The 18,031-nt window shown below is 46.5% G+C and overlaps 1 protein-coding gene across 5 annotated transcripts in view; it reads right to left on the bottom strand.

Moving 5' to 3' along the window:
* tlk2 (tousled-like kinase 2) overlaps positions 1-18,031 on the bottom strand; it is a 246,252-nt gene that overhangs the window by 74,335 nt on the left and 153,886 nt on the right. For all 5 annotated transcript variants that reach the window (XM_072486976.1, XM_072486977.1, XM_072486975.1 and 2 more), the window contains 3 exons: positions 14,304-14,414; positions 8,380-8,516; positions 1,187-1,339 (listed from right to left, as the gene is read on the bottom strand). In XM_072486976.1, coding sequence (XP_072343077.1) covers positions 1,187-1,339; positions 8,380-8,516; positions 14,304-14,414 — 401 coding nt within the window. The remainder of the gene's footprint in view (positions 1-1,186; positions 1,340-8,379; positions 8,517-14,303; positions 14,415-18,031) is intronic.

Genomic DNA, 18,031 nt, shown 5'->3' on the forward strand with positions numbered 1-18,031 from the left:
TGGTTAAACATAATTTCCCTTTCACAAGACCACGTGGACTCTTGCCTTATTACCTCTGACCTGTTCTTCCTGCTGCAATATTGTGTCTGCGTCCAGTAAAGTTACTGGTCAATGACCAGACCACCATCTCACCCCCTCAGAAATGTTGAGGGTGCGGAATTTAGCAATAGTATGAGAACTATTGTTGATCTTTTCTCTACACCATGCTATAACTGGAACATTATATTCTGCAGTCTCTCCTTCCTGCCCTATGTACGGTATGCATTGTTTGTACATCATGCAAGAAACAATACTTTTCACTGTATACTAATACGTGACAATAATAAATCAAATCAAATCAAAAAAAGGACGTGCATGAATTATCTAAGTGTCCTGCCATTTTTCAACTGCACTGTGTATTCTTTCAGTTATTCATACGTGCCATCAATTCTTGATGCAGTTATGAGTTCATTCCATCTGTACAATCCAGTGCTTAAAACAAAATTCAGCAATATATAAAAGATCTAAACCAGCAACGTCTCCCAGTCATCCTAGTAACAGGTGGCATGAATTACAATAAATATTCGCCAGAATATTTGCATATTGGTGAGCAACACAATACAGTGCACGCTGTTGTGCATACAACACAGATATCCAGAGAAGCTTCCTTCAAGTCACAAACCAAGAAACCCTATGGAAGGACATTGGAAAGGTCCAAAAAAAGTGTCTCAATTTAAGCCGAAAACGTCCTGTGCCAATTTTCTGAGATTACAGATAAAAGATAGCTACAAACAAGTAAATTATTAAATATTGTCCAACTGTTGTATTGTTCCTTGGCTGTGAAGCTCTTTTGAGACATCTGGAGGTCCTGAAAGACACTCACATAAAAAGTCAGTTGTTTCTTCCTTGCGTCACCTTTCAACAAATACAGTGCAGTAAGTGACCAGGCCTCATTCAGATGGTAAATTTAAGCAAATTAGGACTACCAAAGAACAGGGGTCCCTGATATCCATTCCTCATTATCCTTTATATCAGATATATTTATAGAAGAAGGATTTCAGGATGAAATGTAGACTCTGAATGCTGTCAGGCAAACAGAGCATATTGGCGCCGCTGAAAGATCAGGAGAAGAGACCAAAAGACTCAATAAATTCATTGCACAGCTAAATTGTCACTTTAAAGTCTATTTGCTTGCAACCTGACTCACGTCTCGTTTTCTGCTCCATTTGCTTTGTTTTTCCTCTGTTTTTGCTCATTATTTGTCGGTGGCATCTGACACATGGCTGCTGGTTTCCGTTTTGCTAACAGCTTCCTCTGGCGCTCAATCTCTTCTCGCTGGGTGTTTATCCGTTCCTGTTGTCTGTATGACAATCACAAAGAATTAAAAAGGTGCATTAGAGACTGTGGGAGAACTCCAAGGGCACCAGAAAGTGGAAACTGGGGTTTACTGAACTAATCCAAATGTGTTAACGAATCATCGTAAGGAACAGTAGCACAAAACAGCACACATGCTCGAAGATTAAAACTGAAACACAAAGCAATTTTTTGACAATGTTTTTGTTCCTGGGATGTGGGTGTTATTGGCCTGAGCAGTATTTTTTCCCCAATCTCTAATTACCCTCAGGAAGGTGCTGTTGGTGGTGAACCACCTTTTTGAGCCATGGTAGTTAAAGTGGTGTAGGTATACCCACAGTGCTGTTAGGTAGGAACTTCCAGGAATTTGACCCAGTGACAGTGAAGGAATGGCGATATAGTTCCAAGTCAAGATGGTTTGTGACTTGGAGGGGGACACGCCATGGTGGTGGCATGACTGTTACATGTGAGGTAACAAGCCCAAGCCTGAATGTTGTACAGGCCTTGCTGCATGCAAGTATGGACTGCTTCATCATCTGAGGAGTTGCGAATGGAACTGAACACTGCAATCAGCAGCGAGTATTCCCACGTTTTTAAAAAAGTGTTCATTAAAAATGTTTTCACTATAGTCAATACAAACCAAACAATCAAAACGAGCAAGAGAAAAAGACTAAATATCACAATCAAGTATAAAAGCACAAGAAAAAACCCAAAAAAACACACAATATCTAATTAACTTAAATACTCAAACTAGGGCAGCACGGTGACGCAGTGAGTAGCACTGCTGCCTCACGGCGCCGAGGTCCCAGGTTCGATCCCGGCTCTGGGTCACTGTCCATGTGGAGTTTGCACATTCTCCCCGTGCTTGCGTAGGTTTCGCCCCCACAACCTAAAGATGTGCAGGCTAGGTGGATTGGCCACACTAAATTGCCCCCTTAATTGGAAAAATTAATTGGGTACACTAAAATTTAAAACAAAAAACTACTAAAACTAAAGCTAAATTTCCCAGCAACTGACGATGACTAACTCCTTAAATGATTAAATAAATGGCTGCCATTTTAGATAGAACCTCTCCACCGACCCCAAGATGGTGAACTTGACTTTCTCCAAATGCAGGAATGACATTAAGTCACCCAGCCAAGCATAGGCACTAACTCGAGTGGGAGGCCTCCACCCCAGCAATATTTATTCACCTCCGGGTTTTCAACGAGGCAAAGGCAAGGACATCTGCCTTTACCTTAGACTGGATCAATGGCGAATCCGACACCCCAAATATGGTAACCAATGGACACGGATCCAAATCTACATGAAGTGACTCCGACATGGTGTTAAAAAATGAAGCCCAGAAACCAAGTTTGGGGCAGAACCAGAACATATGTTTATGGTTAGCCTGCCCAAGAGAACGGCGCTCATACTGATCCTCAACACCAGGGAAGAACCCGCTCATCCTTGCCCTAGTCAGGTGCCTCCTATGCAATACCTTAAACTGGATCAGGTTCAACCAAGCACATGAAGACGTGCCCCCTGCCCCCACCCCCACCCCACCAGTCCGAACCAGAGACAGAATTTTCTTCATCATTGAAGACGGTGGCGCTAAAGGAAGGGAAGCAAAACCTTGACGCAAACTGGGAAATTCCTACAAAAGACTGAAATTGGGCAGCTGGAATTTCTCAGCTAACTCCCTAAAACTGGAAAACCACCCCATCCACAAACAGGTTCCCAAACTGCTCCAAGCCCTTCACCTCCCAAGATTTAAATGTCAAGTCCAAACCAGCAGGTAAGAAGAGGTGATCATTGCAAATAGGGGCGAGCGAAGACAGGTAAAGGAGCTTGCAGTGTGGTCTAAACAGGTTTCAAATTCTAAGGGAGGAGACCCACCACTGGGTTTGAGGAAAATCTAAAAGAGGAAAATGGTTCAGTAATTTTTGCAAGAAGAGTAGATGTAGTGCAGTAACGAGCTTCCATTTGTCTTCAAATTGACCCGGGACCCAGTAATAAAACAATAATTTTGGAGGGGACCAACTCTCCGAACTGTCTGTCCCTTTTGGAGCAAAATGCTATGGATTCTAGGAGTGTTATGTGCCCAAAATGAAAGGATATTAGTTTGTTGACCTTGATAAAAAAAAGGATTAGGGAGAAAAATGGGAAGACACTGAAAGAAAAACAACAATCGCAGGAGTACATTCATTTTAACCAGACTGGTGCAATGAAGTGAGGCCCAGTTATGAGTCACCCGGATAGCGGAAGCTAGTCTTAGGCAGGCAAAAAGGTAACACCCCCAGTTGAGTTCGCCTTGCAGGATTAACGGGGAAACATTCGCCTTTGCCCAAGTTCAATTTGTACCCACAGCAGGAGCCAATGGTGTTAAGCAACATCCTCATGTCGTCTATGGAGGGGGCTGGATCCGTAATATGAAGTAGTAGATCGTCCATGTAAAGGGACACCTGATGCTCTACCCCTCCCAATACCCCTCCACTTACTAGGGGACCTCAGTGGTATAGCGAGCAGCTCTATCGCCAGAGCAAACAGGAGTGGGGACAGTAGGCAGCCCTGCCTAGTTATTAAAAGGAGAATAATCAGAGTTCAATGCATTCATATGAACATTGACAATGGGGGCCTCTTACAAATGATGAATCCATGAAATAAGATTTTGGCCAAAACCAAACCTCCCAAGAGTCCCAAATAAATACTTGAACATTGCAACTGACTTACTGGTCGACAATAGTTTGAATTGGGTTAGCAGTTTTTTTTGCTAGTTGCCACAAACTCCAGGGGGAATGGAGATAAGGGGCGAAATTCTCCGTAATCGGCGCGATGTCCGCCGACCGGCGCCAAAAACGGCTCAAATCAGTCCGGCATCGCGCTGCCCCAAAGGTGCGGAATCCTCCACATTTTGACCGGCCGAGCCCTAACCTTGAGGGGCTAGGCCCGTGCCGGACTGATTTCCGCCCCGCCAGCTGGCGAGAAAGGCCTTTGGTACCCCGCCAGCTGGCGCGGAAATGACATTGCCGGGCGGCGCATGCGCGGGAGCGTCAGCGGCCGCTCACGGCAACCCCGCACATGCGCAGTGGAGGAGTCTCTTCCGCCTCCGCCATGGTGGCGACCGTGGCGAAGGGGGAAGGAAAAGAGTGCCCCCACGGCACAGGCCCGCCCACGGATCGGTGGGCCCCGATCGCGGGCCAGGCCACCGTGGGGACGACACCCCCCCCCCCCCCCCAGGACCCCGGAGCCCCCCGCGCCGCCTTGTCCCGCCAGTAAGAGAGGTGGTTTAATCCACGCCGGCGGGACAGGCATTCTAGCAGCGGGACTTCGGCCCATCCGGGCCGCAGAATCGCTGGGGCGGGGGGAGGGCCCGCCAACCGGCGCAGCGCGATTCCCGCCCCCGCCGAATATCCGGTGCCGGAGAATTCGGCAACCGGCGGGGGCGGGATTCACGCCAGCCCCTGGCGATTCTCCGACCCAGCGGGGGGGGGGTCGGAGAATCTCGCCCAAGGTGTCACTGGAGGGGATTAAGGCAAAGTGGGAGGAAGATTTGGGGGAAGGTATGGAGGTGGGGTGTGGTGTGAGGTGCTGGGGACGGGTAGGGCACGCGCACATGCACGCACGCACACAGACATCACTGATCCCACAAAAAATTCTGACAGCCAGGCTGGAGTTTCCATCTATCATGGTCCCGATTTAAAAATTCTCACTACATAAAAATAAACAGGAGTGGCTTCATACAACTTCTATCACCTGCTGCTCCATAAAATGTGGGGATTGAGTACGAGTAGAAGTCCAGTTTATTACAGAGAGAGACAGATAGAGAGAGACAGATAGGTCGAGGTGGAGAGAGAGGTCGAGGTGGAGAGAGAGGCCGAGGTGGAGAGAGAGGCCGAGGTGGAGAGAGAGGCCGAGGTGGAGAGAGAGGCCGAGGTGGAGAGAGAGGCCGAGGTGGAGAGAGAGGCCGAGGTGGAGAGAGAGGCCGAGAGGGAGAGGCTGAGAGGGAGAGGCAGCGAGGGAGAGGCAGCGAGGGAGAGGTAGCGAGGGAGAGGTAGCGAGGGAGAGGTAGCGAGGGAGAGGTAGCGAGGGAGAGGTAGCGAGGGAGAGGTAGCGAGGGAGAGGTAGCGAGGGAGAGGTAGCGAGGGAGAGGTAGCGAGGGAGAGATAGCGAGGGAGAGATAGCGAGGGAGAGGTAGAAAGAGGCGGAGAGAGTGAGGTAGAGAGAGACAGAGAGAGAGACAGAGAGAGCGAGGCAGAGAGACAGAGGGAGAGAGAGACAGACAGAGAGAGGTAGAGAAAGAGAGAGAGGGGGAGAGAGAGAGAGGTAGAGAAAGAGAGGGGGAGAGAGACTGGTGGAGAGGGGTAGAGAGAGAGATAGATAAATAGATAGAGAGAGAGAGAGAGGTAACTTTGGATGATTTGTTTGAAAATTGTTTGAACTTAAATAAGATTCTGATACATCAAAATACAAACAAGCACGTGGTTCAATTTCTCTCCTCACCACACTCTCCATTCACAAATGCCCATCTGCCCAGTGGAGATACAGATTTTTAATTCACAAGCTGATAGCCAACGACATGGCCGCAGGATGACAGACTGAGATTTGAATAATCAATGGCAAGAGACATTCAGGAAGGATAAAAGGTAGGAAAAGGTGGAGGGATAGCTGTGTTAATTATGGGTGCCATTGGCACAAAAGAGAGCGAGAGAGATGACCTTAGTTCTGAAGATCAAGATCAGTTTGGGTAGAGATGAAAAAAGTAAAAGTAAGAAGTCACTTGTGGGAATGTTCATAGGCCCCGTAACTGTAACCACACTGTAGGACTCTCTATACAGAAAGAAATAATGGGAACTTGTGAGACAGGTACGATGATCATCATGGGTGATTTTAATCTACATACAGATTGGATGAATCAGAATGGCAAAGCTAGCCTGGATGATGTGTTCATTGTGCTGTCGGGACTGTTTCTTAGAGCAGCACGTTTTAGAGTCAACCAGAGAGCAGGCTATGATAGACAGGGTTAGTGATCTCAGAGTGAAGGCACCCCTAGATAGCAGTGATCATAATATCATAAAATTTCACATTCAGCTTCAGGAATATCACTGCGGATCTAAGAAAGGTTTTCTAAATTTAATAAGGACAATTCCAAGGGTTGCCCTCGCTGCCCTTCAGAAGGTGGTGGCGAGTTGTTTTTTGAGTGTTGCAGCCCTTGAGGTGTAGGTACACCCACTGTGCTGTTAGGGAGGGAGTTCCAGGATGTTGCCCCAGTGACAGTGAAGGAACACCGATATATTTCCAAGCCAGAAAGGTGAGCGACTTGGAGGGAAACCAGGTGGTGGGGTTCCCAGGTATCTGTTGCTCTTGTCCGTCTAGATGGTAGTGGTCGTGGGTTTGGTAGGTGCTGTCTAAGGAACCTTGGTGTGTTACTGCAGTGCATCTTTTAGATGGTGCACATGGCTGCTATTGTTAGTTGGTGGTGGATGGTTTGAATATTTGTGGAAGGGGGAGCAATCAACCGGCTGCTTTGTCCTGGGATGTTGTCAAGCTTCTAGAGTTGTTGGAGCTGTACTCATCCAGACAAGTGGAGACTTGTGCCTTGTAAATGGGGGACAGGCTTTGGGGGGGCATGAGGTGAGTTACTTGCTGTAGGATTCCTGGCCTTTGACCTGCCCTGGTAGCCACAGTGTTAATATAGCGAGTCCAGTTTATTTTCTGATCAACGGTAACCCAAAGGATGTTGAGTGTGGGGTATGCAGCGATGGTAATGCCACTGAATGTCAAGGGGCAGTGGTTACATTTTCTCTTGTAGGAGATGGTCATTGCCTGACACTTGTGTGGGGAGAAAGTAATTTGCCACTTGTCAGCTGAAGTCTGGATATTGTCCAGATCTTGCTCCATTTGGACATGAACTGCTTCATTATCCAATGAGTCATGAATGGTGCTGAACATTGTGCAGTCATCTACAAACATTCCCATTTCTGACCTTATTATAGAAGGACATCATTGATGAAGCAGCTGAAGATGGTTGGGCTGAGGACACTACTCTTAGGAACTCCTGCAGTGATGTCCTGTACCTGAGATGATGGACCTCCAAACACCACAATCATCTTCCTTTCTGCCAGGTATGATTCCAACCAGTGGAGAATTTCCCCCCTGATTCCCATTGACTCTAGTTTAGCTAGGGCTCCTTGATGCCATACTCGATCAAATGCTGCCTTGATCTCCGGGGTAGTCACTCTCACCTCACTCTGGCATCAAGGTCTTTTGTTCTTTGGTCCTGGCAGAACAGAAACTGAGTGTCTGTGAGTAGGTTATTGCTGAGTAAGTGCCGATTGACAGCACTGTTCATGACTCCTTCTATCACTTTGCTGATGATGGAGAGTAGACGGATAGGGCAGTAAATGGCTGGGTTGGATTTGTCCTGTTTCTTGTGTGCAGAACACACCTGGGCAATTTTCCACATTGTCAGGTAGATGCCAGTGTTGTAGTTGTATTGGACCAGCTTGGCTAGGGGTGAGGCAAGTTCTGGAGCAAAAATCTTCATTACTATTGCCGGAATATTGTCTGGGCCAATAGCCTTTGCCAGCACCTTCAGCCGTTTCTCAATATCACTTGGAGTAAATCGTATTGACTGAAGACTGACACCTGTGATGTGCAGTTAAGACCACAATCAGATCCGCCAGATTATTGAATGGCGGGGCAGACTGGAGGGGTTGATTGGCCTACTCCTGCTCCGAATTTGTATGTATATACAAAATAACATGAGGGAGTTAACATTATATTCCATTTCCTAACATTATCCTCCATTTCCTAACATTATTACCCATGTCCTAGGCAGTAAGGATTCCAACTCCTGCAGGAGAACTCGCTCAATTTTCATTCTATTCTGATCAACGCGATGGAATTCGGCAGGTTCAAGCTGGGCACCACTCTGCCAAGGCAGTGAAGATGAAAATTGCCGCCATTTTGTGGCGAGCTGGGAAATGGGTGCGAGCAGGAATGTTAAAATGACCACAGCCCCATTCCCACACTTTTTGGCCATTGCTCCAAACGGTCAGCACTTACTTAATAAGATTCTGAAATGCATAGCCATCTGTCCATTGCTCAGTGAAGGAGGCTCCGTGCCGGACTGTAGTGAAGTGTCCTAGTCGCAAACGATCCTGCATACTCTTATCTCGACAAGCAAGCTTCTCTTGTTTTGACTGAACAGGAAAAAAAAAGTTGTCACAGATTTACAAAAAACGAATCACAATTAACCAGTTATCCATTCATTCCTTATATTGGTTATGTTCAAAATGAATGACACCCTGGGGCCCCAAAGCTTGAAAGAGTGAAGAGCGCAGAACGATTTTGAACATCCAGTTATTTAAATGTTCTCTAATTCCATCTCCCATTTGTCGCCCAAAGTCTCCCCAGGCTAGTGACGTCCAGTGACTGACAATAAAGAGTGGTCAATTGCTTCAAATCACCGAGTACCAGGAGGTGCATAGAACACCCAGGCAGGAGCTCAGCATCTAACGCCCACCCTCCATTTCTGGTCAGGTCACAGTATACCTAACACTCCCAACAACACAATCTTAATAACCATCTGAGTGAGAGAGAGCACGCGCGAGAGAGCGAAGTAAGACATCTAAATTAATCATAGTCAAACTTTGAATGTAAGAACGGAGAATAGCATTTGCAAAGACATGTGTGAAACAAAACTAGCCACCATGTACAAAAACAAGGGAACAAAAGGAATTGCAGTGCTTGCAACAATTACTGAGGCATTTCCTTGTTGAGTATTGTGGGGAAGGTCTTTGCTCACCAGATTGCAGGCCCTACCTGGCATCACGCATCTACAGAGTCTCAGTGCAGCTTCAGAGCTGGCAGATCTACAGTCGGTGCGATTTTCTCACTTCAGCAGTTACAAAAGTGCCACGAACAACATAGACCACTTTCGCTTTCAAAGACCTCACCAAGGCCTTCGACCTCGTCAGCAGAGGGAGATTCTTTAAACTGATGCAGAAAATAGACCTCTGCTCCGGGGGTCATTTCTCCATTCAACAAGAATATTCTGTTTCATCAGTTACAATGGAGCCTCACAGAAGCTTTCAAGATCAACAGCTTTCTAAAGCAAGGCTGCATCCTGGCATCAACTCTCCAGCATGTTTTCTCCGTGTTGATCTCTGGACATTTTTAGCGACTCAAAATGAGGGTGTCTACCTGCATGCCAGAGCTGACAGCAAGCTGGCTTGTCAAGACTGCTTTCCAAGACCAAAATTAATGTGTTAGCACTCCACACTGACGTTCACTTGCAACAGCAGCTGGTCTATTCTCCCAAGCCTGCAAGGAGTTCGGACTGACAAATCAGATTCAGAAAGGCCAAGGTTATGAGCCAGGATCTCATCTCTCATCAATAATGACAGTCTGTCTCTGGAAGTCATCGACAGGTTCATATACCTTGGATCAACACTTGCTAGCAATCTGCCCCTTGATGCTGAAATCAGCAAGAGGAATGCAAAGGCTGCAGCTTTCATATCAAAGTTGTGAAGTTCAGTGCAGATCAACCTCAACTAACCAAAAATATAAAGCTCCGTGTGGACCAGTCTTGTATTCTCAGCCCCTTCTCAGCGAGGCATGGCAAAGTCAAGAAAAGCAGCCGAACAAGCTTCCACCTCGGTGCCTCAGAAAAATACTGGGCATCTCCTGGCAAGACAGAGTGGTGAATATGGAAGAACAGTGTGCAGGGATTCCCATCAGGCTTCCCTTCGGGTAAGCCATGACTCCATTGGCTGGGTCATGGTGAGCCAAATGGATGATTTTCACATCCCCAAAGGTATGCTCAAAGGTTAACTTGCGATTGGCACGAGACCAGCAGGTCACCTGTGCTTGCCACACATGGATGTCTGTTAACTGACTTCAGATTTGATGCATGGGAAGGTCTCATTGCTGAACGGAGTGTCTGGAAACAGGCAGTTATGTTGGCGTGGAAATGAGGACGACAAAATAAAATGACCAGAATGCGGAAGAGAGCCCCCACTGGGGGAAACAAAACATCCAGTTGACCTCAGGACAAATGGAAATGCCTCAAGTTGCAAGCCAGCTGCATGAATAAGAACATAGAACATAGAAAATACAGCACAGAACAGGCCCTTTGGCCCACGATGTTGCGCCGAACCTTTGTCCTAGATTAATCATAGATTATCATTGAATTTACAGTGCAGAAGGAGACCATTCAGCCCATTGAGTCTGCACCGGCTCTTGGAAAGAGCATCCTACCCAAACTCAACACCTCCACCCAACACCAAGGGCAATTTTGGACATTAAGGGCAATTTATCATTGGCCAATTCACCTAACCTGCACATCTTTGGACTGTGGGAGGAAACCGGAGCACCCGGAGGAAACCCACCCAGACACGGGGAGGACGTGCAGACTCCGCACAGACAGTGACCCAAGCCGGAATCGAACCTGGGACCCTGGAGCTGTGAAGCAATTGTGCTATCCACAATGCTACCGTGCTGCCCTTAAGAACAAATAAATCTACACTATATCATTTTACCGTAATCCATGTACCTATCCAATAGCTGCTTGAAGGTCCCTAATGTTTCCGACTCAACTACTTCCACAGGCAGTGCATTCCATGCCCCCACTACTCTCTGGGTAAAGAACCTACCTCTGATATCCCTCCTATATCTTCCACCTTTCACCTTAAATTTATGTCCCCTTGTAATGGTTTGTTCCACCCGGGGAAAATGTCTCTGACTGTCTACTCTATCTATTCCCCTGATCATCTTATAAACCTCTATCAAGTCGCCCCTCATCCTTCTCCGTTCTAATGAGAAAAGGCCTAACACCCTCAACCTTTCCTCGTAAGACCTACTCTCCATTCCAGGCAACATCCTGGTAAATCTTCTTTGCACCTTTTCCAAAACTTCCACATCCTTCCTAAAATGAGGCGACCAGAACTGTACACAGTACTCCAAATGTGGCCTTACCAAAGTTTTGTACAGCTGCATCATCACCTCACGGCTCTTAAATTCAATCCCTCTGTTAATGAACGCGAGCACACCATAGGCCTTCTTCACAGCTCTATCCACTTGAGTGGCAACTTTCAAAGATGTATGAACATAGACCCCAAGATTTCTCTGCTCCTCCACATTGCCAAGAACTCTACCGTTAACCCTGTATTCCGCATTCATATTTGTCCTTCCAAAATGGACAACCTCACACTTTTCAGGGTTAAACTCCATCTGCCCCTTCTCAGCCCAGCTCTGCATCCTTTCTATGTCTCTTTGCAGCCGACAACAGCCCTCCTTACTATCCACAACTCCACCAATCTTCGTATCGTCTGCAAATTTACTGACCCACCCTTCAACACCCTCATCCAAGTCATTAATGAAAATCACAAACAGCAGAGGACCCAGAACTGATCCCTGCGGTACGCCACTGGTAACTGGGATCCAGGCTGAATATTTGCCATCCACCACCACTCTCTGACTTCTATCGGTTAGCCAGTTCGTTATCCAACTGGCCAAATTTCCCACTATCCCATGCCTCCTTACTTTCTGCAGAAGCCTACCGTGGGGAACCTTATCAAATGCCTTACTAAAATCCATGTACACTACATCCACTGCTTTACCTTCATCCACATGCTTGGTCACCTCCTCAAAGAATTCAATAAGACTTGTAAGGCAAGACCTACCCCTCACAAATCCGTGCTGACTATCCCTAATCAAGCAGTGTCTTTCCAGATGCTCAGAAATCCTATCCTTCAGTACCCTTTCCATGACTTTGCCTACCACCGAAGTAAGACTAACTGGCCTGCAATTCCCAGGGTTATCCCTAGTCCCTGTTTTGAACAGGGGCACGACATTCGCCACTCTCCAATCCCCTGGTACCACCCCTGTTGACAGTGAGGATGAAAAGATCATTGCCAACGGCTCTGCAATTTCATCTCTTGCTTCCCATAGAATCCTTGGATATATCCCGTCAGGCCCGGGGGACTTGTCTATCCTCAAGTTTTTCAAAATGCCCAACACATCTTCCTTCCTAACAAGTATTTCCTCGAGCTTACCAGTCTGTTTCACACTGTCCTCTCCAACAATATCGCCCCTCTCATTTGTGAATACAGAAGAAAAGTACTCGTTCAAGACCTCTCCTATCTCTTCAGACTCAATACACAATCTCCCGCTACTGTCCTTGATCGGACCTACCCTCGCTCTAGTCATTCTCATATTTCTGACCTATGTGTAAAAGGCCTTGGGGTTTTCCTTGATCCTACCCGCCAAAGATTGTTCATGCCCTCTCTTAGCTCTCCTAATCCCTTTCTTCAGTTCCCTCCTGGCTATCTTGTATCCCTCCAATGCCCTGTCTGAACCTTGTTTCCTCAGCCTTACATAAGTCTCCTTTTTCCTCTTAACAAGACATTCAACCTCTCTTGTCAACCATGGTTCCCTCACTCGACCATCTCTTCCCTGCCTGACAGGGACATACATATCAAGGACACGTAGCACCTGTTCCTTGAACAAGTTCCACATTTCACTTGTGTCCTTCCCTGACAGCCTATGTTCCCAACTTATGCACTTCAATTTTTGTCTGACAACATCGTACTTACCCTTCCCCCAATTGTAAATCTTGCCCTGTTGCACGTACCTATCCCTCTCCATTACTAAAGTGAAAGTCACAGAATTGTGGTCACTATCTCCAAAATGCTCCCCCACTAACAAATCTATCACTTGCCCTGGTAAAGAAGGTAAACAAAACACCGATATGTCACTTCCTCTTGTGCTGGTTTCCTCTCAACTTGCCAAATAAAACTGAACAATCCTATACCAAAATACTTGCGACTTCATTATTCGTACCACATAATAAAATAGCAACTGGTAAGTTTTATACCAACTCCCTAATCAATCACTAGAAATAGCAATTCCTGCTATTGGCCCTTTGAAGATGGCAACCAATAAAATTTGGAGGGAGCGATTGAGAGACAGCTTCTGGCAGAGAAAAGCCCTGATCAACAACCCTCAGTATCTGCAATCATCTTTATTTAGACTGAAGTAAAAATTGGACCAAAATAATTCCCTCAACTCAATACACAAGCCACATACATGCATGAGGATGGTATTTGGAAGCATTTTCTATTTTATGCTATGAGGTTAGCATCCACACTTTGTTGCCCCACTACTTTCAGTGAAGCTGTTACAGAAAGAAGGCAAGAATGAAGGACTTGTACTTAAATGCAGCGTTTCAAACAGCCTCAGGACACCCCAAGGCACATTAGCCAATTAAATACTTTTTTTAAAAAAATGCGGCAGTCTATTTATGCAGAGCAAGGGGCCACAAACAGCAGTGTCAAAATGACCCGAAATTCCATTTCTTAGGGAGTTTGATTGAGAGATAAATATTTGCCAAGATGACGTGGAGAACGCCCAGCTCTTAGAACATAGAACATACAATGCAGAAGGAGGCCATTCGACCCATCTAGTCTGCACCGCCCCACTTAAACCCTCACTTCCACCCTATCCCCGTAACCCAATAACCCCATCTAACCTTTTTGGTGACGAAGGGCAATTTATCATGGCCAATCCACCTAACCTGCATGCCTTTGGACTGAGGAAAGCGGAGCACCCGGAGGAAACCCACGTAGACACGGGGAGAACGTGCAGACAGTGACCAGATGGGGAATCGAACCTGGGACCCTGGCGCTGTAAAGCCACAGTGCTATCCACTTGTGCTACCGTGCTGCCCAGGCCCTCTTCTTTAAAACAGTGTCATGGGATAGTTTACATCCATCCCAACCTGATTTAATACCAGGTGATGATGGCATTAAAACAGCGGAGCAGCAGGTGAGATCCTGCTCAATGCCTGGATCATGAGAAAACAGGAGCTTCTAAACAAAAGCAATCAAAAATCTCCCAAGGCCATGTGTTCTTTAAAATAGGGAAGTACTCTCCCTCGACTTTCCTGTACTGTTTTGAATGTTCTCTCAAATTAGTGGTCACCGTACCTTTTCTATTAATAACTTTTTGCTCATCGTCACACATTTATTTAACCGTTCTTTATATCTTTCAAGCATCTTCTGTTGCTCATCTATTTGTCTTCTTAAATCACAATTTGTCTGAAACAGAAAGAAAGAAAATCAATGAGCCACTGTTACACTTACAACACAGCACAAGATCATCGAAGGTTATTGACAATGCCCATGCTGCCTTTAAGATTAATGGCAAATAAACAGAATGTCTAACATATTTTTACGACAATAAAAGGTGCTTTCTAAGTCCAAGTTCTTGTTGATGAAATAGCCATGGAGGAGAAAATTGCTGTCTTTCAGTTTAAAGCTCCTAGCTTGCAGATGCCTGGTCGGGAAAGTTCTGATGCTGTAAAGTTAAAATAGCATACTGCGGCTAAAATGTTCTGTTTGCTTTGTTTGTGCTATGAAATTATTCAATGTTTCCTTTGGGCTGCAAAAGGATATATTAAAGAACTTTATTGAAACTGAAAAAGCTATATTGAATTAACTGTTTTTTAAAAAATTGCAACACCTGCAGCAATAGATCATTGCTATGCAGCACGGTAGCATAGTGGTTAGCACAGTTGCTTCACAGCTCCAGGGTCCCTATTCAATTCCCGGCTTGGGTTACTGTCTGTGCGGAATCTGCATGTTCTCCCGTGTCTGCGTGGGTTTCCTCCGGGTGCTCCGGTTTCCTCCCACAGTCCAACGATGTGCAGGTTAGGTGGATTAGCCATGCTAAATTGCCCATAGTGTCCAAAAAGGTTAAATGGGGGTTACTGGGTAGGGTAGAGATGTGGGTGTGAGTAGGGTGCTCTTTGTAAGGGCCGGTGCCAACTCGATGGGCCGAATGACCTCCTTCTGCACTGTAAATTCTATGATTCTATGATTTATGAACTAGTTAATTCTGAAGCTCTGGTTTCAAATGGCCACCTGCTGTACGCTGTTGGGTCCTGTACCACTGTGGCCACAGAAATAACTTTCACCATAAACATACAAAGAAGTATTTCAGCCGTTCACACCATTAAATCAGTGAGCAGTTGGGATACAATTCCACACAAGTTGCCATGTAAGTTACAGAATTATCTTATAGCAAAGGGAGGTTTTAGATGGTATAGTGAATTAGACATTGGCCTTTCAGCTTTGGAACCTGGCTTTGCATCTAGACCGCAACGGGATGGCGGTCTCTTCTCTCTCTGCTGGCTAGAAGCATCCGATAATTTTTTTAAATATTGGGCTGCCTCAACCCAGTTTGACAGCAAAACAGCCAATAACTGGTATGGGGAGAGTTGGAAATCTCAGTGGTTACTTGTGGATGACATGTGAAGTGGTTGGAGGCTGGACCAGGATCTCAGGGAAAACACCAGTTCAATTTAAGCGAGATTACAGTGTGCTGGGCCACGCCCTTGAAAGAGGTTTTGGATTTTGTATTGAATTGCAACAGTTTAGGGGGATTCATTAAGAGTTATATACAAAGATCACGGTAGCTTGTGTGTTTTTTCAAGTTTATAATTGATAACAAATTCTTGATAACTGTTTTATATATGTTAACTACATTCTAATAATAAACTTTTTGATAAAAGCGCCTAAGAAGTCTGATGAATCACAGCTGAACTGAAGCTTTTGTGCTCATCCTAGCCAAATTCAACATGAAATGTATAGGTCAGGTGAGCTTCACAATACACTTTGGAGTTTCTAAACCCTGGCCCGTAACACAAGAGAGCTCAGAAAGCATCACATAGCAACCAATCACTGACCGTTGTCAGGCGGAACACTGTCCCTGGCCAAACCACTGGTTGCCAGTTAGCCAATTGAATCGACTCCCAAGATCCACTCAGTGCCGAAGAGTCTGGCTTCTCCTTCTTGAAAATACAAAACCTGGGAACAGTGTCCTGGCAAGCAGGATGTTTCAACCTTGGCTCTTTTGCTTAAAGTCACATCCCAATTATGGGTCTATGGACCAAAACCACAAAATTCCCAGCAGTCCCAACTCGCCACACTTCTCTCTCCATTTCAATCTCTTCTTGGCTACTTTCTTCAACACTCCCACAATCTTTATCGGCCTGATGTGCTGGTTCCTATTCTGTACATCTCATCGTTCTGCACATCCATCTTTGCATCCACATCTCATTGGCGTAAAGTTATTGCCCCCCTCTTCTTGAGGTTACCCGTTTCCACACTGTATAACAAGGTTGGTCGTACAACTGTCCTGTATATTCTTCCTATCGCAAAACACTCAATTGCACTTCTTCCAATTCTTCGTCAAAATATTTTTATTAAAGGCATTCTGCACATGTACATAGAAATATCAGAAAACCAAAAATCCACTGGAACAAAGAACACAGGCCCACAACAACCCTGATACCTAGTCCACAACTGTCCCTGCACCCTTTGTTTCCCCCTCCCCCCCTTATCTCAAACCCTCCCAAAACAACAAAAACAAACCCCTAAACACCCCCCCCCCTCCCGCCACCGCTGACACCTTAATTTTCCTTTGGGGGGGGGGGGGGGGGGGGGGGGAGGAGAACAAAAATCGATAAACTATTTCCACCACCGGGTGAATCCCTCCTCCGCCCCCTCCCCCCCTTTAAGTAAACTTGACCTTCTCCAAGTGCGGGAATTCAGTCAGGCCACTCACCCACACCCTTGACTAAGGCAGCTCAGAGTCCCGTCAGCTCTTCTCTCCCCACCAGAGCTCCCGGATCTTCCGACATTACGAATATCGCCACCTCTGGTCTCGGGGCCATCCCTACACCCAGAATCTCAGACATGAAATCCGAGAACCCCTCAGCTTTAGACACGCACAGAATGTGTGGATGTGATTTGCAGGCTCCCCTGCACACAGCCCACACTGATCCTCCACCCCTGCAATGAACCGGCTCATCCTCGCAACCGTAAAGTGGGCCCTATGGACCAACTTAAATTGGACGTGGCTTAACCTCGCACATGACGACGACGACGACGCGTTCACCCTCCCGCAGGGCTTCCTTCAATGTCCTGATCCTCACCTCCCCAGCCAACTCCCCCTCCCATTTGCACTTCATCTCATCCACTGGAGCGTTCTTCCTCTGCATCAACTCTCCAAACATGTCTGACACTCTCCGCTCCGCAATGTCATCCTTGGACAACGACGTATCTTGCAATACCAGAGGCAGCAGCCCCAGGAAGGATGGCACCTCACATGCAGGTATCTTAAGCTATTCGCCTTAAGGAACTCATATTTCCTTCTAGGCCTGAAAACTTGTCCCCTAGAAATAAGTCTCTGAAGTACTCTATCCCCACCTGTCACCAACCCCGGAACCTTGAATCCAGTCCTGCTGGCACAATTTTGCGATTATTGCATATCGGCGCCCACAGCGACATGTCTTCCAATCCAAAGTGTTGTCTGCTCTGGTTCCAAATGCTGGGACCACCATCGGCTTCACAGAAAACAGAAGGGGCGCCAACAAAGTGCCTCCATACACGATGCAACTCCACCCACTCCCACACCACCCCAACTCCACTGCCCATTTCCCAACCATTCACTGTCATGTTCCCGTAAATGTAAAGTGTGGAACCAACAAGTCCAGAGAACCTGAGCACGGTAGCACAAGTGGCTAGCACTGTGGCTTCACAGCTCCAGGGTCCCAGGTTCGATTCCCTGCTGGGTCACTGTCTGTGCGGAGTCTGCACGTTCTCCCCATCTCTGTGTGGGTTTCCTCCGGGTGCTTTGGTTTCCTCCCACA

The sequence above is a fragment of the Scyliorhinus torazame genome, chromosome 21 (genome assembly GCF_047496885.1).
Source record: "Scyliorhinus torazame isolate Kashiwa2021f chromosome 21, sScyTor2.1, whole genome shotgun sequence".
NCBI lineage: Eukaryota > Metazoa > Chordata > Chondrichthyes > Carcharhiniformes > Scyliorhinidae > Scyliorhinus > Scyliorhinus torazame.